Source organism: Plasmodium yoelii (assembly GCF_900002385.2).
Source record: "Plasmodium yoelii strain 17X genome assembly, chromosome: 14".
Classification (NCBI taxonomy): Eukaryota; Apicomplexa; class Aconoidasida; order Haemosporida; family Plasmodiidae; genus Plasmodium; species Plasmodium yoelii.
Window position 1 is genome coordinate 319,295 of NC_036186.2, and position 26,522 is coordinate 345,816.

At 22.2% G+C, this 26,522-nt stretch overlaps 8 protein-coding genes across 8 annotated transcripts; 4 read left to right on the forward strand and 4 right to left on the reverse strand.

Moving 5' to 3' along the window:
- Nucleotides 1-441: 441 nt before the first annotated feature.
- On the reverse strand, nt 442-1,638 carry PY17X_1405300 (protein AMR3, putative; the record flags this gene model as incomplete). Its single annotated transcript, XM_724962.2, has 1 exon — nt 442-1,638. One exon carries the CDS (start codon nt 1,636-1,638, stop codon nt 442-444), a length of 1,197 nt encoding a protein of 398 aa, XP_730055.2.
- Nucleotides 1,639-2,973: 1,335 nt separating this feature from the next.
- Nucleotides 2,974-3,966, forward strand: PY17X_1405400 (AP2 domain transcription factor, putative; the record flags this gene model as incomplete). Its single annotated transcript, XM_724963.2, has 1 exon — nt 2,974-3,966. The coding sequence occupies one exon, from the start codon at nt 2,974-2,976 to the stop codon at nt 3,964-3,966; it is 993 nt and encodes a 330-aa protein (XP_730056.2).
- A 298-nt stretch (nt 3,967-4,264) lies between these two features.
- On the reverse strand, nt 4,265-14,533 carry PY17X_1405500 (translational activator GCN1, putative; the record flags this gene model as incomplete). Its single annotated transcript, XM_022957413.1, has 2 exons — nt 4,265-4,429; nt 4,592-14,533. The coding sequence occupies 2 exons, from the start codon at nt 14,531-14,533 to the stop codon at nt 4,265-4,267; spliced, it is 10,107 nt and encodes a 3,368-aa protein (XP_022812811.1).
- A 1,377-nt stretch (nt 14,534-15,910) lies between these two features.
- PY17X_1405600 (AAR2 protein, putative) lies at nt 15,911-17,735 on the reverse strand (the record flags this gene model as incomplete). Its single annotated transcript, XM_022957414.1, has 2 exons — nt 15,911-16,176; nt 16,325-17,735. The coding sequence occupies 2 exons, from the start codon at nt 17,733-17,735 to the stop codon at nt 15,911-15,913; spliced, it is 1,677 nt and encodes a 558-aa protein (XP_022812812.1).
- A 567-nt stretch (nt 17,736-18,302) lies between these two features.
- Nucleotides 18,303-20,561, forward strand: PY17X_1405700 (mitogen-activated protein kinase phosphatase 1, putative; the record flags this gene model as incomplete). Its single annotated transcript, XM_720244.2, has 1 exon — nt 18,303-20,561. One exon carries the CDS (start codon nt 18,303-18,305, stop codon nt 20,559-20,561), a length of 2,259 nt encoding a protein of 752 aa, XP_725337.2.
- A 343-nt stretch (nt 20,562-20,904) lies between these two features.
- Nucleotides 20,905-22,034, reverse strand: PY17X_1405800 (site-2 protease S2P, putative; the record flags this gene model as incomplete). Its single annotated transcript, XM_022957415.1, has 2 exons — nt 20,905-21,112; nt 21,250-22,034. 2 exons carry the CDS (start codon nt 22,032-22,034, stop codon nt 20,905-20,907), a joined length of 993 nt encoding a protein of 330 aa, XP_022812813.1.
- A 2,056-nt stretch (nt 22,035-24,090) lies between these two features.
- On the forward strand, nt 24,091-24,702 carry PY17X_1405900 (conserved Plasmodium protein, unknown function; the record flags this gene model as incomplete). The annotated part of the gene is made up of 1 exon (XM_720246.2): nt 24,091-24,702. The coding sequence occupies one exon, from the start codon at nt 24,091-24,093 to the stop codon at nt 24,700-24,702; it is 612 nt and encodes a 203-aa protein (XP_725339.2).
- An 837-nt stretch (nt 24,703-25,539) lies between these two features.
- On the forward strand, nt 25,540-26,406 carry PY17X_1406000 (conserved Plasmodium protein, unknown function; the record flags this gene model as incomplete). Its single annotated transcript, XM_720247.2, has 1 exon — nt 25,540-26,406. One exon carries the CDS (start codon nt 25,540-25,542, stop codon nt 26,404-26,406), a length of 867 nt encoding a protein of 288 aa, XP_725340.2.
- Between the last annotated feature and the right edge of the window lie 116 nt (nt 26,407-26,522).

Below are 26,522 nucleotides of genomic sequence, written 5' to 3' on the forward strand. Positions count from 1 at the left end.
ATGTTAATTTGAGGGGATTATCCTCTTATACATATATGGTGTCTAGTATAAATACATAGAGTTGTTTACAAATAAGGATAAACAATTATAAGTTTAATATAACTAGAAAAAAATAAATTCATAAAAAAAAAAATTAATATAAAAAAAGAAGAAAATAAGATATATGGAAAAACATACACCCAATTTTCAAGTGTCAAATACACAAATTTGTGTACATATGTGTTGTTAATCTTTTCTACAAAGATACTTTTAAACATAAAGAAAAAGATTACTACTAAATAAATATATATATATATATATATAATATGATGCGCTTTGAAATTAATTTTTATAATGCTAATGTTTATTGGACAAATTTGCTACAGGACACAAACAAGATAAAAATAATATATTTTACTTGATCAAATAAATATGCATGAACTTGGTTTACAAGGATGTGCATTATGCAGGCGTCATACCGTCCAGTATATAATTTTCGTTTTTGAGTTTCCTTTTGGCAAGTTTTCTTACCGCGGTTTGCATCAAACGCTCTTGTCTATTTTTACACTTAAAATTAATTATATCAAAAAGTTTTCTTTCTTTATATCTCCTCCTTTTTGATGATAATTTTGACTTCATAAACGGATTTTTAATGTCATATGCTATAGGCCCATTTTTTTTTAAAAGGCAACTTGTAGATGATCCAAATAGTTTAAATGAAGAATCTTCATTAACTGTATTTTCACATTGAAAATCATTTAAGTTTTCTTTTATCATTTCAAAAATATCTTTTTTCGATTTAATTCCATCATTCCTTTGTTTTTCTTCATTATTTGTTTCACTGTCTTTCTTAATAGTATTCATAGACATATCACCTTTAGAAGATACTATGTTTTCACTTTTTTTAAGCTTGCTATCATTTTCATTTCCATTATCATTGCTCTTCATCATTTCTATCTTTTCTTTAATTTTATCATACGATTTAATTCGTTTTCCTGTAACCGGATCATAATATTTATTTATAAAAGATTGCAAACCATTTATATAAAAAGCGTTGTTTTTGAATCGCTCATGGACTACTTCTAAAATGTGAAAATAAGAAAATACATTTTTAAAATTAAAATTGTTTTCAGTTATAGTAAAATTAACATGTCTGCTATAATTATACTTTGCTTCCTTTTTATTCGATGAATACCAATAATCAAACTGGTTAAACTTTCGTCCTAATTTTCGATTTTTATATATATCTTTTATATTTTCATATTCTTTTAATATATTTTTGTCATATTTAAAATATACTTGATCTGGATCTAATTTACTTAATTTTTCAGTTATAACCATGTATGCACTATTTTTTTTTTTTAATTTCTGATTTATTTCATTTCTTATTCTCCCTTTTCTTATTCGTTTTTCTAGTGAATTCTTATACTTATATTTAAATTTTTTAGTCATATATAACTTTGAAACATTTTTATAATAATTATTATTGATTACATTCAAAAATGTAAATACGTTTTTATTCATTTTATTATATCCATTTGTCTTATTATTATTCATATAACTTATATTGCATAAAACAAAAGGAAATTTTTCATAATATTTTGGAATCTCTATAAAAATTATTAATATTAATTTAAATATATTTAATGCCCATCTCATTATATCCTATTCATTTCTTCTATTCTTTATAAATTTATGCATTCCTTCTCTATATGGTTCTTGTTACATTAGTAAAAAATATATTGTTCTTATAATTCAAAATAACTTACTATTTATTTGCCCTTATTTTTTTTTTAAACTTTTTTAACATCCATATGAAATTTAATACATTTTTTTCTATTTAAAATATTATGTTATTTTTTCGTGGGGGTTCATACAAACAGTATCACTTTATTTTCATTCTCATTTAAAAATGGTTTTATCTATACAAATGATTTCAAATTTCATTGTACAAATACGAATAGTCGTTCTTTCTGTTTGCTTAAATTAAAACATGTATATATATCTAATACCACCATACACACAACTATAATTACTATTTATAATGCGCTAAAATGTGGTGAAAAACAAACAAGTAAAATAATAAGTAAACAAGTGAACAATCTTAATATTCCATCGTATTTTTATCTATAAAGTATTCATATTTCTATATATATAATACTAGGATATGCTACTATATCTGTACATATTAATTATAAATTAGTTGCAAAATAAGTTTATCTAGAATATATATATATATATATATATATCATTGATACAGGGTGACCATATTTTATATTGCTAACATGTATATATTATAAGGTTCCAACATATATATATATATCTGAGTTTATCATCAATATTTCTTATTTATATGTATCAAAGTGGCTAATATCATAATTTATTTCAACTGTTTATACGGATATATCCATACAATAGTTTGTACTTCTTTTATTTGGCGATTAATATTTGCAATATATTAGTAAATATATAAATTTGTAAAAAAAAATAATCTTATAAATATTTTTGGCCATGCCCTTTACTAAGCATTGGCATGCTCCATTTCTTTATTCATAATATATAAATGAATAAATTAAAAAAAATTATGACTCTTCAGTTTTTTAAATAATAAATAAAAGGGAAGAATAAAATGATATTATGTGCATGTATTTATTATGTGTAATAAATTTGCTAATAAAAAATTACAAGCGTACAAATATATGCTGTAAATCGCTTAGTAAAGTCAATACTATATGGCATAAAAATATTTTTATTATGAATAATGCTGAATGATATTACATGTGTGAGCATATTTTTATTTATGTATTATATGCCAATACATTTTATATACGACAAAAATTGGGATATATCTATTAGCAAATATTTTTAATTGGAGAAAATACCTTTTACCCCATTTTTACAATGTCATGACTATTGCATAAAATGCTGCATAAATCACGTATGTAAAAAATTAATAAAGATTCAAAAAAAAAGGAAAGAGTAACATAAAATAAAATGATTTTTAGATATTTTCATTGTATGGTTAATACACATAATTTTCAAGGAAATAAAATATTAAGCAAACAATTTTTACAAAATGATCTAAACAGATATAAAAAAAACATAGTCCTAACCAAGGTATCAAATTATATGATAAAAGAAGGGAATATAAAACAAAGGGAACAAATAAATAACGATCAATTCAAACATAAAGGTTGTTATAAGTATACCTTAAGTAATAATTATTTTATTTACCCTAAGTATAATTCACTTTTTGTTAGTGGGGTTTTCAATAACATAAATAATAATGTAGGCTCATATTATGGGAATATATTTTATAAGGATAAAATGTTTTTTAGTGGGCGAAGTGGAGGATTAAAAAGAAAAAAAAAAAGAAAAGATGAAAGAGTAATTAATACATGTTCTGCTAAAAGGTTAGAATTTTTTTATCCAAAAAAAAAAAGAAGACAACGTGTTGGTTTAATACAAAATAGCAGAAAAAATATAGTCTATGATAATGTATTAAAAAGATTTTTGGTTTACTATTACAAACAAGGTATTCAGGTTTTCCGAAGTTTTAGCTGTAAAAAAAAAAAAAATTTTGAATCTGCTAGGAATAAAGCTATAATACTATCCAAACAATATAATAAAAAATATACAAGACAAAAAAATCCCGAAAAAGATAACAGTAAAGACCATTTGATAATTAATAATAGTACTAATCTAGTTGTTAAGCATGATTATGATATTCGAAAAAAAGTAAAAATCGTTCCTGATAAAAATAAAAGTGGATATAGAGGAGTTTTTTACGATTCTTCGCACCATGCATATATATGCACTTATAATGAAGCGGGAATTAGAAAATACCAAATTTTTAAAATACAAAATAATGATTATCTTGAAGCTTATAACTTAGCAGTCATGTGCAGAAGATACAAGCTTTTTAAAAATTACCAATTTGTTTCCCAAAGGAATAGAGTACGTAGTGGACGAATACACCTAAAATGACTTTCCTTATTTGTCTACACATATTGCACATATATACATTCCGATATTTTTTAATTAATTTTATTTTGTTTTGTTTATTTGTTACTTTTATTTTTTAAATTAAAAATTTAAATGCCAAAATGGCTAGTTAATAATTAGTAATTTTATTGTTACAACTTCATTTTTCAATACAAACATTCAATGCAGTTACGCATATACCACTCCAAATATGCATAAAATGGGTGCATGCATAAATTCCCCATTTTTTAAAAAAATTAAAAATATTTAAAATGTAATTAAACAGAATAAAGAAGTATAACTATTCCGAATCGGTTACATTTCCCTTTTTAACCAAAACGGTATTTATATAGTCAACTAGATTGCTATACTTTTTATCTTCCAGTTTTTCCTTTAAAATAGTCATTTTAGCGTCATACTGATTTTTGTTACCTATATCAAATAAGCGATAGGCACATCTCTCTCCCTGTGTACGAAAAAAAACAATTAGATAAAATGAATTGGAATATTTTTTAAATGGGCTCATGAATTTTATACAGTAAAATAAACAAAGATTGAACTATAATAAAAATGTATAATATCCATGTATTCAAATAGTATATATAAATGAAATTATGAAATATCTTACCAATAGCTTGAAAGCATGAATTGTAGTACTTGTGCACATTAAAAGATTTTCAATAACAATCAAAAAGTTTGGAATATTTGTCATATATATGTCTGGTTTCTTTTTGAATATATTTTTAATTGCTTTAAAATAATATCGATGTATTTCAATAGAAATCATAACAAAAGGAGGCAATTTTAACAAATTTAAATTGTTAAAAATAAAAATTAAACAATCATCGTCGCATTTTGATAAGTTATAAAAAATCTGGAAAATAATATTTTGTAAATTGGTATTTCCATCTTTCAACATATTAATATATAATGTTTTAAAATTGTCCAACAAATTATCTTTTTTCAATATATCATAAAAATTATTTACTTCACTTAAATGCAACATAAAATAATGTGTAGTTGCTTCTATATTGTCTTTACTGGATAATGGTAATATTCCTTCTAAATATTGTTTTTTATTTGGTGCGTGAAATAAACACAATAATACATAAATTTTACATGAATAAAAAGATATTTCATTATTCGCATGATTAAATAGCGGTTTAATACATGTAATAATTTTATTTAATATATTTTTAATATTTAAATCACTATTATTTAAAATATTTGATAATACCATTAATATTGTCATAGATTGATGTAAACTAATTTGGACATTAATATTATTTAATAAGTCATTTACTAATAAATCTCCTCGTGTTAATTTTTTTTCTGATATAATATTTAATATATGTATAATTGGTTTTTTTAACTTTTCATTATTTAATGATTTTATAATACAGGTTTGTAATTGTGGTATTAATGGTTTTATATAATTGCTTCCTTTTTTAATTAACACTTCAAAAGTCGAAAAAATATATATTTTTGCTTGCTCTATATATTTATTTGTTAATATACGTATTAATGCGCCTGATGTTTTTAAAATAAATCCACTCGATATCTCTTTATTCGTATATAAAAATAGTTTTCTCAACGTATCAATAGCTTTTATCTTTATATCTGAATTCGGCGATAACAATATTACATTTGTAAATAAATTTATGAACGTTGAAAATAATGGCTTGTTTAAATTTAATCCAACTAATTCATATTTATCATCAGGAATTTCATTAAAATTGCTATCTGTACTATATTTATTAATAATACTATAAAACGTATCAATATAACTATAAGAACTATCGATTTTTTTAACTAACTCGATTAAATACATATAAATAACACAAGCTATTTCTAATACATTTTTATTTATATCCACAAATGCATATTTTGACAAAGCGGTAAGATAAGTTTCTATTCTATACTCATTTAGTATATTTATTTTTTTGCGAATATGTTTTTTTTTATTTATAACGTTTTTAATTGTGTTTCCGTGATTTACATTTTCTACTTGTGTTTGATGCTCATTGCTATTTGAACATATATCTCCTTCATTTATTATATCTAATAAATATTTTAAAATAGATAAAATTATTTCTCGTACCTTTCCATAAAAATTGGCATATTCGCATTTATCTTTTAATTCATTTAATTTCTCTCCATAAATAACTTTTGAATACTCTTCTAATGTATATATTCCCTCACTTTTTTTATCTTCACAAGTTTCTTCACATTTATATTTTTCTATATTGCTATATGACAAGTCTATTTTACAGTCATATTTTTTCAACTCAGAAAATAAAATTTCGGTTATGCTATCTATATTTCTTTCATTAATATTTTTCAAAAATAATTTCAAGCAAATTATTATTTCTTCGAAATTTAAACTATTTTCTTGTTTATATTTATATAGTTCCTTAAACTTTGGATCCTTTTCAGCATTATCATAAATCTCAGAATTTGCATGTCTATCATTATTACTACTTGAATTTGGATCAAACTTATTTATTTCCTTCTCAGATTCACTCAAACTTCCACTATTATTTATCTTCCTTCGAATATCACTATCCTTGCTATTATAACTCAATTCCACATTTGAGTAATTTTTAGTATCATATGGATAATTATTTTCATCCTTTAAATTAAAAAATATCAATCCGATAAAAATATGAATAATCTTAATAAACAAATGAGAATATGAATCTAACTTAGCATATGAAACATATGATAATAATTTCAACTTTCCGAAATTGTATGGAGGAGTTAAAGCACTGGAAACCAGATAGTCGATAACTAAATCTGTGTGAATATTTAAAAAAAATTTTATACTTTTGAAACTTATTAATTCGTCAGAAATCGAAGAGTTGGTACTATTCTTATCATCCTTCTTATTGTTAACTATTGTGTTAACTAATTCATTGATAATATCTTTTAAAACATGCTTATCAATATTTACTAATAATAATGATAACAATTTAATTATATCTGATGCATTTTTATTACATGCTAATTCTTTTATCATGTAAATAATATCATGTATATAATTTACTATTAAGTTATTGAATTTGCCTTTTGAAAATATTTCATAAAATCCAAGAGAAACTCCTTTTTTTATAGATAAATTTTTTGTTGTTTTAAAATCTTTAATCATATTTTCTATTATTGTGTTTAAGGAATTCGAATCGGTTTTGAATACTAAATCCCCTAATGCCAATGCACTAATATATTGTTTCGAATTATTTTTTGATGATAAATTTTGAGTTATTTTTTTTAATAATATAGGCCACATTTCCTGTAATATTCTTTTGTTTACAAAATTCTTATATATATTATAAGAAGTTTGTCTAACATTTATATTTTTATCATTTTTCATTATACATATCAATGATAACATAAAATAAAAACGCTCATGTAACACGTGCAACCTTCCTATATCCTTCTCCTCTTTGTTTATTTCTAAATTTTTCTCAATTAATATATTCAGTAATAATACACTATCTTTTCGTATTCTCCAATATCTATTATATATTTTATTTTCAATAAATTTCAAAATTAATGATGTATTATTTTTTGAATAAGCATTTATTAATACTTTACAAGCTCTTAATGTAATATCTCGTATTTTTTCATTATTATCATTTAAACATAACATCAATTTTTGAAATATTTTTTTTAAAAATTTCTCAGTGTAATATGGTTCACATTCAGGCATATAAATAAAAAAACCAATTAAACCCTCTTTGGAATTTTCACTATTTATTACTTTTTTATCGTATATTAATTTCCAATTAATTAAATCATCGTCGAATTCTAAGCAATAACTATTATCCTCATTCTTTTCTATTAAATAATATCCATTTAAATAATAATCTTTATCTCCTTTGTTTAATAATTCATCATTATTTTCACTCATTTCATCTGTAAATGCTGCATCATCGTCATCATATTCTTCATCATAATCACTACCTTCTTCTTTTTCAGATTCTTCGCTAAATTCATTTTCATAATCATCTTCAAAATCGGATTCTTCATAAGAATTATCACTCATGTCTTCTTCTTCATTTTCTTCATCTCCATCTTCATCTTCAACATCATCTTCTTCGTCTTCCTCACTTATGCTCTCATAGCTCTCCTCACTGCTGTTTTCGTCATCTTCGATTTCTTCAGAATAATCCTCATCATCTTCTGAGTAATCTGATCCCATCTTAATTTTATTTGTGGCATTTTTTTTCTTTTTCTTTCCTTTTAACTCTTTATTTTCTGCACCTTTTTTACCTTTGCTATTTTTTTCATTATTTTCCTTCAAACTTTTTTTCAACTGAATATTCTTTGCTTCTATATATTTCTTAACATCAATCATTCGAACCATTTTTGAAATAAACTTATAAGCTATGCTTTCAGAGCATTTAGATAAAATTGAACATAAGCACAAAGAGGCACCACTTTTTTCAACTAATGATGAAGTGGTTAATAAAATATTAAATATATATTGTATATAATATAATTTTTTATTGATATCTAAAAACTGGGAAATATTTCCTACTGATTTTGCTGTAAGGTATCGTATTTCTGGTATTGCATCATTTAATAAGATTGCTAACGTTTTAAATATGCTATCAAAATATATAATAAATAGTGATTGGTCATTTACTAGATGTATTAAAAAGTAAAATATTTGTAGCGATTTTTTCTTTATATCCAACCTTATATTGTTAATACCCTTTTTAATTATTGGAAATAACAGACATAAAGATATATTATTAATTTTATACTCAAAAGATATTGATGCAAACATATCTAAAAAATCACATAAATGATTGTCATTTGGTGAATATATACATAATAATAATTGCCTACTAATATTTTTTATTTCCATATTTGTTATATTCTTTTCAAGTTTATTAAATATTTTAATACATATTTCTTTTACTTTTGCGTTTGTATCTGAAACTAATTCACATAATGTATTTATTAAACTTACTAAAGTTTCATTATCAAGATTATTTATTATATCAAATTTAGAAATTATTAAATGTAGTATATCTAAATATGCTATTATGTCCTTACTTTTTATACTCTGATTTTTTAAGTTAAATATAATAAAAGGCATAATCTTTTTCAAACCATATATACCTATATCATTTAATATCTCTTCTACAACATTTATACCTAATACTCTTATGTTATTTACATTGTCTTTATAGCATTCTAATAACAAATTAAAATTTTTTAAGATATATGGCTCAAATTTATGTTTTAATACTTTAAACAAGCATCCATATGTTAAATAAAAACTTTGTCTTTTAATTATATCTTCTGAGTTAATATTCGAATTAATCTTATCCAATATATTATAACTTTTTAGGATACCCATTCCGTGCGCCTTTATAACACTACCTAATAAGAGGCAACATCCTTTTCTTACTTTTAATTCTTTGTTACTAATTAATAACTTAAATATATTTTCTATCAGCAAACTAACATCATATTTTTCTAAATAAATTAAGCTATCTATTGAAACACCCGTTATTGATGATTTTTTAGCATTTTTTGCTTTCTTCTTATTATCTTTGCCATCCACATTATTATTACTATTTTTTTTGTTATTTTTTCCAGTTTTATCATCAATAGATACTCCTTTTGCTTTATTATTTTCGCCATTTATATTATATTCAATATCTCCATTTTCATCCTCTTCATCGTCATTATTACCCTGCATTAAATTTTCTATAAACTTGGGTATTATATTACTAATTTCAATTTGCGTAAAATTATCCGTATCCCTATGCAATATTTGTTCTATTAATTTGTTCAACAATTCTAACGATTCCTTTTTTAAATTCGATCCTAAGCATCCGTAAAACATTACAACAATTAAATCCACAGTGGTTTTATTTTTACTTTTTTTATTATCTCGATATTTGTTCAAAACATTATATATTTTCTTAAATGATTCTTCGAATAATTCTTTACTGACATTTTTGTTATTTTTCTTTTTGCTCGATCCATTATTATTTCTACAATTGGATAGAATTTCCATATCATCGTCAGATGATAAGAAATCGGATCCACAACTATTTTCTTCATCGTTATAATCATCACTTATGCTCATTGCATCTCTAGTACGCCTATTAAAACCTGATTTATTTCCCTTTCCATTTTGTTGGTATCTCTTCATACATTTTAACAAATATTCATTATATTTATTAATAACAGAAGTACCACATAAAATTACATAATCTTTTATTTTGCCTATATCCGCTTTTTCTTCTAAACATAAACCCAATAAAAAGTTTAAAATAAATTCGACATTATCAATAACATTAATATAATAACATTTCGCTAGCTGATCTATAGTTTTTAAAATACCAATCTTACCATATTCCTTAAAAATTATATATTTAGATGTCAATTGCAAAATTAAATCTTTGGTATTTTTTTTATCAATCGAAAATGCTATTGTTTTACATACCATATCTTGAAAATCATAACATTCCTTTTGTAACGAATCTATTAATTTACTTTGATCAGAAACAGGTGCAATATTCAACTTTGATAATATTTCTTGGCACATCTTTTGTGTATCTTTATTATAATCATTTTTAAATATATTAATATATAAGTGTATAAATTCATCATTAAACATTTCCACAATAGACTCCTTACTTTTATCATTATATATATCTCCCTCATTATTCGAACAAAAATTATCTATTACAAATTTATGCAACGATTTGATGATAATAAATCGACGTTGCTCATTATCCGTTACACATAATTGTAAAAATTGTTTTATATTTTTTTGGTTTAATAAATATGAATTAAAATTGTATAAAAATGATTCAAGCTCTGTATCTAAATCTGGATATTTATCAAAACATATTTGTAAACATTTGATAATATCCCCATCATTTATCTTAGTTTTAGAATACAATAAAATGTCCAACGTTTTTAATATATTTAATGTGGAATCTTTGTCATTAATAATATTAATACTATTAAGAATTATAGGAAATAAAAATAATGTCAATACATAGGATATTTTTTTGTTAATATTAAAAGAACTAAATATCAATATAGCTGAATCATCACCCTTGTTATATTTACTTATATTATACAAACATCTAGTAATCTTATTTTTGCATATTAACATTTTAGTACTAATCATATTATCAATAATTACATTTAGATACTTTTGAGAGTATCTAGATGTTAAATCATTTTTTAAAAATATCATTATTTTTTTTATAAAAATATTTATATGACTTGGATTAAATATGTCACTAATATAACTCATTTCTTTAATACAATTTAATATATATTTATTCCTTTCAATTATTTCATAGACCCTTTTACGTATGATATTTTGTTTTTTTATTTCTTCAATTTCAAGATCTTCTTTTGTTAATCCTTTTCCTTTTACACCCTTTTTATTCTTAGGAGAATTTGTATTGGTCTGTTTTTTAATTTTATTTAATTCTTCTTCCATAATTAATTCAGCAGTCTCTTCATCATACATTGAAAATAAATGTTTGTTTCTTTTTATGTTCTTATTTTCAACTGCAACTGTTGCTTGATATACATTTCTATCAGAATATAACGTATTATATTGGCATTTACATATTTCTATTTCATCTTCATTAATATTCTTTACACTTTTTTCATCTAGTATATCAATTAAGCTAGTTGTAAATACTATTAACTTATTTTTTATATTATCATCTTTTATTGTGATCAAAATTCGCCCATTTGATCTAGCATCGTGATCTGTGTCTACAATGTTCTTTTTCGAAATATGGCATATTGTTTTTTCTTTTTTTTTTATCCCAATTTTATTATCATGGCTTAATCCATAATCGTCCATCTTCTTTTGTTTTCTATCTTTTGCAAATCCATTTTCATTAATTTCAACATCTTTTAATAAGCAAAGCGATTCAATCATGTTGAAGCAAACCTTTTTGTGTAATTTATTATTATAATAATTTGACCCTTTTAATATAAAAGCTAATACTGTATCTAAATTAACTTTGTTTAAAACTTGTCTTGAAATTACATTTTTCATTCTTCTTCGTGTTAAATAACATTTCATATTCTTATAATAAAGTTTTTCATGGCAAAAACACAAAAATAATAACATATAGATATTCTCTTTTTCAATCTGATCCATTTCAACGTTTTCAGCATAAGAAAATAATATGTAAATAAATTTCTTTAAAACATATGTATTATTATTACGATATTTATCTGTATCCCAATACATATATAAGTATATATAAAAATGATAAACAAATAATTCATATATTTCCTTTTTCATTAACAATATATCTAATAAAACTTCAAAATCTTCAACATAATTTTGATATTCGTTATTACCCTCATTAATTATTTTATCATTTTTTAAACTCAATGTATAGCCTTGGAAACTCTTTTCTGCTTTTCTGTATATATCGCTTTTTTTGTCATATTTATTTTTTTCTAAATAATTAAGAAACCCGAAAATAATTCCAAAAATTAACACATGCAAGTTATCTAATTTTTTATTTTTATCTTCAAGTTGTTTGATTCCTAATTGTGATACAGACATACCCTTTTTACCCTCTATTTGAGAATTACTCTCACTTTTTTTACTTTCGACTCGCGAACCAGTTCCAATTATTTTATCTGATGCTTGAGTTACTGAATCCTCTATCTTATTTTTCTTATTAATTTCCCTGAACAATACATTTTGAAAATGCATTGAATTTATTTCATCAAAACATATATATTTTACAAAATCTTTATTCACCTTGCTCATGTACTCAACACATAGGCTTTTATCGTCGTTAACCATTTGCTCAAGCAATAGTAAAAGAGAATATAAATAAAAGAAAAACTTATTCGATGGAATATTCTTAATTTCATTTATATCATATAAGTAAAATATATCGTCTTTGTTATATATACTTTTATTCACACCTTCAGTAATATAAGAATTAATATTCTTCACAGATGATATATGCTTACTTTTAATTAACAAAAGAAGAAATAAATTCGTGCCAAATATATATTTCAATATTTGTTTTGTTAAACATAAATTTAATAAATTTTTTATATAAGTTAAAAACTTTTCATTTGTGTCTATAATGTTAACAGAACCAATATAATATAACAATGCTTCATATAAAAACTTTTCATTTGTTTTCCCAAATTTTTCCATAATCTCAAAAACTGAATTAGAAAAAGATGAATATATTTCTTTATCATTTTTCAAAACACATGAAACAGTTCTCAAAAATGATAAAGCTTCTAATTGTACATCTTCATTTAAATCGTTTTTTAAATATTTTATTATCATATTTTTATTTGATAGAACAATGTCTTTTATTTCTTTACTCTTTTCCATAGATAAAAGATATTTTACACTTTTTAAAAAAATTATTTTCTCATTAAATTTTACTAAGTTTAGTTTGACACTATTTTCAAACATCTTTTTTAATATTATATCGTTATCATTATTTATGTGGAATTTATAAAAAATGATAAAATATAATATATCACAATTATCCAAATTTTTATTTTTTTTCAAATTTATAACTATTTCTAGCAAGTTATTTAAATGGTCTTTATTATATAAATCGCAATAATAATAAAAAGCAGATGCATTTTTTAAGGCTACTTCGTCATATCTATGATAATTATTTAGTATTGTACCAAAAATATTTTCATCATTCCATGCTTGAAATATATATTTAAATGATTTATTTATTTTTAATAATATTTCTTTATTTGAATTTAAAAGATTAATAAATCCTTGTGATAATATTTTTATATATCTTTTATTATCGTTTATATAATTATAACTATTATTATATCTATTTAAAAATTGTCCAAAGGCTTCTACAACAATGTAATAAATACCTTTTCCATTCGTATTACAATTACACAACTGTAAAAAGTTATAAAATCGTTTATCCGCCCCTTCTAATATTTCTTCATCACCACCTAATTTGTATACACCTTTGGAGTCATTCTCTATATCATCATTTTTACCTATATTAACAAATATACGTATCAATTGTTTTATTATATTTTTTTTTATCAAACGATACTTTGTATTTAACTCTTCTAATTTATCATTACTATAAAATAAATTATCTAAAAACTCCAAACAACTTATAAATAAATTATTAAATGATGTTAATTCTTTTATGTCTTTTAATAAATTCTCATATTCTGAACAAAAGAAAAATATTTTCTTACAGACTAATGCTTTATTAAAATTGTCAATAAAGTGTATTTTACTATTTATTCTTTTCAATATATACATATACAAATTATTTTTCAACTTTTCATTATCTAATTCATTTATAACTTTTGATAGTAAATCTAAACATATAGATAAATTATTTTTTATATAATTTATGTCTTTAGTAAAAAATAGCAAATTAACAAACTCAACTATTTCTTCTTCATTGTTGTTGCATAATATACTCTTAATCACATCTTTGTAATATTCAAATTTATCTCTTTTTATTTCATCCTTAAAATATATAAAATTATATATTTCCTCTATGTTAGTACGTTCTTTCTCCATTTTACAAAATGGTGTATCAAAAAACTATAATTAATGTAATATTTAAAACATTAACGAAATAACTTATATAACTTTTTGAAATATTTTTTTTGGTATTTAATGCAAATAACAAATAATAAATCAGAATAGAGATGTATAATTGAATGATAAGCACAAATATTATAAATAAGAGAGTAAAAGATACTATATATATATATATATATATATAGAATATTATGCTCATAAGTTCATTTTTCTATATCTATAACAAAATTGTGATTTTATATATGCATATACAGCTTTTTGTTCATTTATGTTAATTAAAAATGTAGAAGTTGTATATGCATATATTTGTACTAGCTAATACCAAGTCCTACAATTTGATGGTCCTTACAAATGTATATAAAAATACAAGCATATATACATATATATGTAAAATATTGTTTATTTAAAAATTTCCACACGTTTGTGTATAATTAAAGTAATATTATTTTATGTATTAATTATAACGCTTTTGTATTATTCCTTACCGTTTTCCTTTGTTATATTTTTATCTATAAAATCTAAAAAAATTAAATATAAAAAAGCATGAAAGTTGTTTTTTATGCTTAATTCATATTTTTTTAAACAAAATATTTTTAGCACTATCTTTAATATTTTTTTTTTTTTAACATCACTGTTCAACTAAAATATTTTTATTGTAATAATATTTTATGCAGAATATAATTTGAGTAATATTCTTTAATAAATAAACATATTAAGTGCATGTATTTTGTACTAGTAGATATCTCAATTTTTGTTCAAAAATATAACATATTTGCTCTCAATAACAAATTTATATTATTTTCTTAAAAAATATATTATACATATATAAATGAATACATGTGCATATATAAATAACATGCATATCCCAAACTTTAGAAAAGTAGGGAAAACAATGTGTATAACAGTTTATGGCGATTTTTCTACGTTATCACATAACAATTTATTCATGGATATTTTTTTTTATAAAAAAAATAAATAAAAAAATTGAAAAGAAAAAGCGTACGGATTGTACAAGGGTACAAAAACAAAATATAAATTAGCAAGTAATTATCTCTATATATTTTATAATAATTTATATATTTAAATAATCATTTTATTAATACTTATATAAAACCTGGTCTTCAATGAGAACCTCTCATTAGTTCTATAAATGTTCCAAAGATTTTATATATTCAAAATGAAAAAGGAAAAAATATATATAATAGCATATGCAGCAAATCCTAACAATATAGTTGAAAATGGCAAATGTCAATTGTTGACATCTCTATGTTTTGGATCATAAAGAAATTTATATATGTTTTAAGAGTTTTATTATGATTTTATATTTTTTGTAGGATCATAGAATTATCACTTTTAGTCATCATTAACATATGTTGGCTGATATTCCTCGTATACAAAAGATAGATCTGGAATATGCAAACCTAACTTGTTATAAATAATTGTATCTATTGAATCAACAACACTTTTTATATTTTCATGAGTATCTTCTATATTGCTAATTATATCAAAAATATTATAAATTCCAAAAAGAATGAAACTGTTTTCTTTATTATCAAAAAAATCGTCACTCAAATAGCTTAAATGAATACTTACAACCTTTAATAGTTTTTCAAAGAAATCTATAAAGAAAAAATACGGACCAATATGTACTTTTTTTAACATGTAAAATATATACATATATGCTTATCCACTCAATATATTCCTTTCTTAATTCATATACACAATTTTATAATAATGTAGTGGAAAAAAAATAGAAACACAATTTACCTGGATGCTTAGTCACCAAAATTTGAGAATTTGAAAAAAGTTCAAATAAATTTCTCCATTGTATAAAAGATTGATAATTAAACCCTATATGAAATAGGATAAAAGAAAATTGAAATTCCCCCAAAATGTAAAAAAGTTTATTAGAATATTTATAAAACGCTTCTTTTTTTTCATCGTTATAATATATGTATGTATATTCTTGTTTAATTATTTCTTCCAATATCCAATATTTTTCTAAATTTATCAAAGTTAAATCTGAGGGAATATACTTATTATATTTATTATCAATATTAATACATTCGAAATAAGCTGTATTTTCCGTGTGTTTATCTATTTCACTATTTTTATATCCATTGTTTTCTTCTGAAACACCATCTTCTTTTTTACTATTTTTATCATTACATACCTCGTTATTTTCTTCTTTTTCTTCATATTTCTTGGATTCCTTTTTACTTGGCATATTTGTAGGATATTTTGGAATTACAGAATAAAACATGTATGGCTGATTATGAAAATTTATTTCACTTTTATTTCCACTATCCTTATCTTTTTTGTCCTCTTCTAAAAAAGATGAAGAAAACGTTTTATTAACAGGTTCGATTTTATTGATTACTTCATCATTAATATAGCTAGTTACACTTTTCCATATTTTTGTATATGTGTATGGATAAATCATAATAGAGTCTTTATTATATTTGATTAAATTATCATCCATAAAATCAATTTTATGAAGATTAAAAAAATATTTATAAATACTATTGTCTTCTTTTAAATATTGAAAATTCTTATCTTTTAAGTTATATTTTAAGACTAATAATTTATTTTCTTCATCAAAGTAAACAAATCTACTATTTCTCATTTCTTCACAATTATTTTTTTTCATTTCATTCATTTTAAATTCTTTAGTTATATCATTTCTAGTACCAACTAATACATCATCACTCCAATAAAGAAAATGACTTCCTTTTGTTATAAATTTAATAATTTTATATGGTGTATCTATTGAAAAATTAGAATAATCTAATCCTACATTCAATTTTATACTTTCTTTAAATGAATCATGTTTTTTACTACTATTATTTATTTTTCCAAAATTATCCTTTTTGAATGTACTTAATATCATTTCTTCAAATTTTTCATCAGTTAAATTTTGATTATGTAATTCAGGATTTTCTTCATTAATTGTTCCATCATTCAACTCTTCATTCATTTGTTCATTTTCTTTCTCATAATTTATATTATCCAACAAATTTATTACATTACTTTCACCATTTTTATCTACACTCTTATAGACATCTTTTTCATTTTTCCCCTCATAATCAATTACCAAAACAAGAGAGCATTTATCGTTATACAAAAAAGAATTGTCTCCATCATTCGGGTTTCCATTTGAAACGCCTGTTTCAATCATTCTGTTATTTTATTTGTTAATGACGAAAATACTAAAGATCAAATATATTTTATTATCACTTTGCTTTTAAAAATTTAATGAAACATTTATTTTTTTTCCATAATTTTTACCGTTGCATTATTTTTTACAAAATTCCTTATTCTTCATTTATTTTCGCAACACATTTTTTTACTTCCTAAAATTATAAACATATTTACTAACCTGTGCATTTAAAATGTGATATATAAAAAAAATGCATAAAAATATATAATAAATAAATAAATAATAAAACGAACGAAATAATCCCAAAATATATATGCATATCAAATATAATCCCTATTTTTTATTCCTTATTGTTATTTTTTTTTTATTTTCCCAAAAGGGCCATATACTAAGGATACATGAATTATCACGCCAATAGAATGTAATACATTAATATCATATAATAAGAATATCATTTTATATAATTGTTGTATTTCTTTCCCTTTTTATTCGAATATAACCCTTATAATATACATTTTAAGGAATAAACGTTTCGTACGTCTCTCTGTTTTTATTTCAAACTTGTTTAGTCTTTTCTTGCAAAACATGATATATGATCCCATCGATTTCGAGGCTTTGAAAAAGGAAATCAAAAACGAAGAGGAAAATAACAGCATCAAAACTGACAATCAATATAATATCTTATCAAATGCAAAAATAAAATTCAAAATAATAAACTCCTTCTACCTATATAATTATATGCAACTTCTTTTAGACCAGGGGAAAAATAAAACTATATTTATCGTAGATATAAGAAATGAAAACTTCCATAATCAGGGATATATTAAAAATTCAATACACATAAATGATGCTAACAAAATAAATACAATTAAAAATGAAATAATAAAAAAAAAAAACGAAAATATTAAAATTATATTTTATGATAATGAAGATGTTCAAGATCTAAATAAGTATCAAAATATTGTAGCTTTTCATTTTTCAGAACTTAAAGCTGATTTTTATTTTTTAAAAGGAGGTTATACAAATTGGAAAAAAAAATTCTATTTTCTTTGCTTAAAGGGTGATCAAAAAGATGCTTCCATGCCTTCTATTATTGTAAATACTACTCTTAATACCACACCTAATCATATTAATAGTCTTAGCACTATCGACTCTCTGGCTTCATATATTAACTATCCCATAAAAATATGTGATAATGTCTATGTAGGAAATTTGATCCATATTAATAATGCGCTTGTATATCATTACTTAGAAATATTATGCGTATATGATTTGACTTCCTCTGGTTTTGTTATGAAAAATAATAAAGGGATCAAATATTTAAGGTACAATACTGCAAAAGGAGAGCTTGAACATAAAAACTTCAAAAAAGATGATTCCATAAATTATACTAGCTTTTTAGATAACTGTATGATTTCTCACATTATAAGTAGTATGGTTTTAAACATAAATTTTGATCATATAGAAGACGGAAAAATTGAAAATAATTCTGATAATACTATAAACAAGTCTGGAAAAAACATATTAGAAAATAATGCTATTATAAATAACAATAAGCATCAGCCTAATAATTTAAAAAAAAATATTTTAATAATATGTAATGATGGAATAAAAGACGAATCAAATAAACAAAAAATGAATAGTATTAGTTTAATAATTTCGATGTGTTATATTATATATAGTAAAAAGTATAACCTTAATTTAGCAATTGCTTATATGATTAAAATATGCAATAATCTAAGTATATCTTCCCAAACGCGAACTATTTTACAAAATTTTTACAACTACTTAGTACGAATTAATTTTAATATACATATAAATCCATCTTCTAAGGATAATATAAATAATCGAAAATGTAAAATTGAGAATTTTCAAGACTCTTCTATTAATATTAAGGATAATCCTCCAAACAATCATAATAACAGAGACATAAACCAACCACAAATTAGTAATTCAAATAAATCAATGGTAGTAAATGCTTTAAAAAATGAAGAACTTCTCAACTTAATTAAAAAATATGAAGTAAATATTTCCCATGTTCTACTAGACTATTCAAATGAATATGTTATTTACATAAATAGAGAATATATAATAGAAGATATTGAAATAATTGAAGAAAAGGCTCAAGAAATTGAATATACTTATTATGAGTATTTAATTCAATCTTTGTTATATTACATATATAATAAAAAGGAGCAGGATATAAACTTTGATAAAATAAATATTGTATTAAAAATATTAAAAAATATCAATAGCGATAATAAAATAGACAATTCATATAAATTCCCTTATTGCTCATTAATTTTAATAAGCTTATGTAAAATTCTTAATTTTGAAAATTCAACTGAGTTCGAAAATACAGAAAAAATAAAATATGAATCGTATACAAATATCAAATTTGATGTATTTTCCATATTATGTAATAGTATTATTACATGTATTGATTTTATTATATATAACTATGAAAATAATTGTAATTTTAAAATAGCTTCAAAAGAATACGAATTAACGATAAAGACTACATCTCAGGACTTAAAAGATAAATCTATTGATAAAAATATTTATATGATATTTTTATCATTAAAATATTTATTAAGTGTTTTTTTCCAGTTTTATCTTTATCCATCTATTTCGAAAAATAAATCTTCATATATAGATCAAATGTATAATACATTGCAACAAATTGATAAGTTCGCAGATTATTATTATTCTATTTTTAATATAAATATTAACTCATTTATAAATGATAATTATAAGGCACAAGTATGCCCCTTTGATTATTTGCCACTTTACCTTTCTGATATATTAAGGCCATTTATTATAATCACCAATTATCTCGAATAAATTCAAATCGTTCAAATACATATACACTTTGTGCCAACATTCATTTTGAAGTTACATAATAGTGATGTTATTCCATTTCCCTTTTTAACCAATATTTTATTGTAGAAAATTTCATTTGTTATATATATACAAATATCAAGTTTTAATATATGATTTCCATTGTTTATATATCGATATTATGCTACTATTATTTAAAAATTTGTTTTTTTTTACGTTAAATATTTAAAAAATGAAAAAATAACACATTGATTTTTAAACAGAAAAATATATTATTTAAAAATAAAAAGTAAAGGATATATATGCATATAATAATGCACACATTTGTGTAAATATTTTTAAAACATTACATTTTTTTGAGATATGAATACAATGTTGGAAATGAATCGGCGCCAAAGGTTGCATGATATATTGCAATTCCCAAAAGATCTTGTAATATATAATTTGTAATTTTTGTGAAAAAAAGAAATTTTGCCTCAATAAAATTAAAATATATAAAAACAAGAAGTGGACACACGTAAGATAAGAAGTTGTACACAATCTCTTCGTTGATTCTAAAAAAAAACAAAAAAAAACAAAAAAAAAATATTTGCAAAATGATACATTTGCATCTATTAAATAATTTTGTTGGTACAATCCATAACATTAAATTATATAAACGGTTAAATAACTTCATATTTTTTATTTTTACAAGTCATTTAAGAAATAAGGCAAATATGGCTCGATAACACCCCATCCATCAAATCCAAGAATAGGGCAAATATTTAAAAGAAATGATTCTACTAGGAAAGATATTGATGTTGCTAAAGATATGAATAAAGCAGGATGGGGATTCACATTCAATTTTTTATTATTTTTTAAAAAAGTGTACATGTTATAAAAAAAAACAAATAGTAAAATATATAAAATATCTGATATTGGACCAGACAAAAATATAAAAGATAACTGAAATCTACTTCTTATAAAATGCAGTTGCAACCAATATAAATTTCCTGGTATACCAAATCCTGTTATAAATAATGTTATTAATGGTATTATCAACGTATGGAATATGTCCAAATAATTCAAAATGTCCAAATATAAATACCCTTTATAAACCATTGTAATATCGCCATATTTGTAAGCAACTAAAGCATGAGCAAACTCATGTAAACATAAGGATATTATAAATGACAAAAATACAAACAAAACAAATATAGTATAAGAATTGTAAAAGTATAAAATAAAAAAACAAATGGAAAGCAAATATGATATTGTTAAGAATAAATGCCCAATATAATAACCATTCAGTATAATTGATAAATGTATTACACTTATCAAAAATAATGGTAGTAATGACAATATAAATGATAAATAGCTTTGACGTTTATAATCCCAATAACTTTTTTCATTATCTATTAACAACCAATTACTTGATAATTGTTTTTTCTCCGTTTGAACATTATTAAAATATGATATTATATTTCTTGAAGTCATCTTCTTTCCCCTTTTTTCTTTTCTTTATCTTTTTCCTCCTGCTTTCCTACACATTATATTTCATGTTTATAAATTTATCATTTTAATGATATCTTCAATTACACTCGCCAAATATGTTCGTTTTTTTATTTTTTTAAAAATATTTATCTTTGTTTTCACATATAACAATGTTTTTATTCTTATTCGTTACTCTTATTATTATTATTTATTTCCACAGTTTTATCCCCACCTTGGTTATTACCCTTAACATATTTTAAATTATTTTACAATAATTAATATATATCAGTACATATACAATATGCATAAGATTGCATCTTCATAGCTACATGTCATTCTTATACACTAAACAATACACAAGCTACCATTTAATCATTTAATTTTAATTTTGTTATTAACATATGTAATATCTTTGTTAAAAAGTGTTATATTATGCATAAGCGACTTTTTCTTAATATTTATACATAAATGCGTTGTTTTGATATCGATATGTTTTATTTTTTTTAAATTAATATATTAACGAACTCATTTTTTATTTTAATTTATGCTTACAATATATGGTATATCCCATTTTTATTTCATAATAAAAATACATTCATTGATGTATATGTTTTTTGGATATTTATTATTAATACATTTTTTGCCGATTAAAAATATTTTTTTTATCATTACACCTTTTCTGGGCATTCCCTTTTATACGTAATCATATTAATAGATAGAAAAATACGAGGCAGTATCCACTTACACATATTTCTGAATTAAAATGAGCAATTCATTTTTAAATTCATTCGTATATATTTATATTATCCTTGAACTGAGACTAAAAAAAATATATACACAAAATAGATAAATAATATGATATTAACTATTCACTTGAATACCCATCATTTAAATTATAAAAAACTATTAATTATATAATCTCTCACAAAATTTAAGTTAATAACCTAAAGAAATGTAGGAATAAAATAACCCTCTTATTCTATAGTGTATTTTGCACCATTTTTAGCATACAATATTTATATATCCTTGTCCAAGCTTATTGATTTATCAATTTATTCATGTGTAGAATTTAATAAATAGACTATTTTAAATTTTTAAAGTATATAAAAAATTTACTATTTTGAAAATTAAAAAAATGTTGAAATTTACATGTATTATTGCGCCATAAGCACAAACTTATTCCAACATGCCATTTCTACAAAAAAATTCCCTAAGGTTTCTATCTTTGCATTCAAAATTAAATAAATGCATAAGCATTGTTTTTATTTCCTATGTTTTTATTTCCTATGTTTTTATTTCCTATGTTTTTATGGTTATTAAAAAAATCTAACATTACTACGTTAAATTAAAAATTAATATTATTTTTTTTCTCCATTTTTTCAATTATTTGTCTCTCATATCGACTTAAAAAAACGAAAGAACAATTATATAATATTTTTTTTCAATTGTATATATAATACAGATTCCCATATTAATATATACTTTAGCAATTTCTTTTAAGGTGTAAATTTGGGTATCCTTACTAATGGCATGACATATATTTCTTATATTAAGTAAAAAAAGTGCAAACAAAAATCTGTGTATGCTATTTAATACATAAGTATACAAATATATGCATACATATATATTCATTGTCCTAACCGAATTAATACATTCTCTAAAACGTCTTGTATTCCTATTTATTCAAACAAAATATTTTTTTAAAATAAAAATATGACAATTTTTTATTAAAAAATTTATATTTATTATATCAATGCAACCTTAATTTTTTCTTGAGATTTATTCGTTATCTCGTTTTTTTAAAAATATTATGCATTACAAGTTTTATGAATTTTTTTTTATTTAAAAAAAGTATCATAATACCGTTATAGAAATCAAATAAAACATAATTATAATTATCTTTGATATACTTAGTTTATTTTTATCATTTTTTTTTAAATTATTTCAAATTATTCCCTAAATATTTTTTATAAAATTCCGTGTTTATCATTTTTTCTGTGGAATACACATATATATAAATAAATACACACGCAACCCATTCTTTCTCTATTTTGTAAATATGCCGCACCACTTAACTTCGTTCGTTGCTGCCATAACAGGATCGATTAGTTCAGGCACATGTTGTGGATGTATACCATTTACTATTTCCCCAGCTGTGACCCCTGTAATAGCCTCTTCAACTGCTCCTTTATCAGCAGCCATACCCAATACAGTAATACCAGGAGCAGTTGCATCTCAAGGTGCTGTATCTTCAAGCCCAATATTAACAAGTTCGATGGCATTTATTGCTCCATTTTTTGCCCCTTTCTTTGCATCATTTTGGGATTTTTATAAAAAATATAATATTTTCGAAGAAACCGAAGAATGTACAAAAGTAGATAAAATGTCCCAATGTGATTTAACAAATACACAGGAGTTAAATTGTCAAGCTCAAAATATCGAAGATCAAAAAAATATTTTTAATCAAAATTCCACTTATTCCCAAAATATAGACAACAATAACAATTGTTCTACTAATAATACACCCACTGAAAATCCAAACATCGATATTAATGAAGATACAATAATGGAAGAAATTAATAGAAAAAAAATAAATCCAATATTTTATGAAAAATCATCACCAGCTAGTGAATGTTCTCATAGTTCATTTTTGGGTGATACAAAAATATGACTTTTTTTTCTACCATATTTTTTTAAACTTTAACACCAATCAACTTGTTTTAAGTTTATGCATTTAGCCTTTCCCTCTTCTTATTATATATTCATTCGTTTGTAGATAATATGAGCAATGTCTTTTTCGTCATTTTTCTCAAAGTTTACACCTACTTAACAAGGTTTGTAAATTAAAACTATTGACTTTTACATTTTATTTTTAAAACAGTATATATTTTTTATTTTTACAAAATCAACATTATTAAAATACTTTTTAAAATCACAATACGATATATTCCATTTGTAAAAAAAAAAATTTTTACACACAATTTTACGACATGTCCTATTATTTTATTGTTATGTTTTTTTACAAGCATGCCAAATAATAAATTTATAGTCCTATTAGCATAGTAAAGAGGAAAAGTATACATGCATATATATTTTTTTTTAATAAACATATTAAAAGATAAAATATGCTAAAAAAAATTTTTTTCATATAGCTTCCTACATATTATATATAAAATGGTCTATTCGATATAATGAAAATAATTACATTCTAAAATGTATACTCATTAAAAAAGAAATAAGAAATATTTATATGAAGGAGTGTATATATATATATAATGTATATACATAAATAACTTTATATTTATTTAACAACATCAAAATAATCATATCTTTTCTCATTCAAACAACTTTTAATTCAAGTGTGGACTTAATTTTCCCACTAATTCTTATAAAAAAGTCCAAAGTAGCATATGACTATGAAAATAAATAAATACACAACCTCAATAACACAATAACACAATAACACAATAGTATTCATTTATCTTACACATTTTGAGTTACTCTAAAAATGTGCAATATAGAAAGTCAAATTAAGCATATAGAAGAAAATATAGCGATTAAGGAAAAAGAAATAAAAAGCATAGATAATGAAATTAAACAAATAAGATATTCCTCCAATCTAGTTTACGAGCAATTGATAAACCAACAAGATGTTTTATTAAAAAAAAAAGAAAATAATATATTAACCGAATTAAAAACAAATAAATTAAAAAAAAAAATAATTGATGCAGAAAAAGAAATCAATAATATGAATGTAAAAATGAAATACATCTTTCATGAGTTAAACAAAAAAAAAATACAAATTAATAAAAATACCTTAACTATTGAAAATATATGCTGCAACATAAATAAAAAATATGATATGTATGATGAAAGAAAGAATGATATTATATCAATTTTAAATAATTTTCTCACAAAAAAAAAAGAAAATACCAAAGAATTAACATCATTACTTAATAAACAAGAATATAAAAAAAATATTGTAAAAAATAAAATTAATCAAATAAATGAAACTAATGACTTACTACATAGAAACATCATTAGATTAGACAGTAAAATACTTTATAGTCTTTATATAATTCAAAATTATTTAGAGGAATTAATTAGATCGGATACTGTCATAAGTCAAAAATTCGATTGTAATTTCGATCCAATGATCTACTTAAAAATAGTTAATAAAATAATTGAAAAACAAAAGGAAAACGAGGGTGAAGAAAACCACAAAAAAAACAACCAAGATATACCATATGATTTTTATAACATTATAGAGAAGAAACAAAAAAAAAATCATATATCTTCCATAAATAATGAGGAATCAAAGTTAGGTATTGAATTAAATACTCAAGAATTTATAGAATTTGAAAACTTTATATAGCGACTTTTTTCATGTCTAATTTTATTTAAAAAACAGAAAGTAATAAGATAAATCAAATGAATTAAAATAAACTAGTTATAATAATAACTTACCATGCTATATTATATGAATAGTAT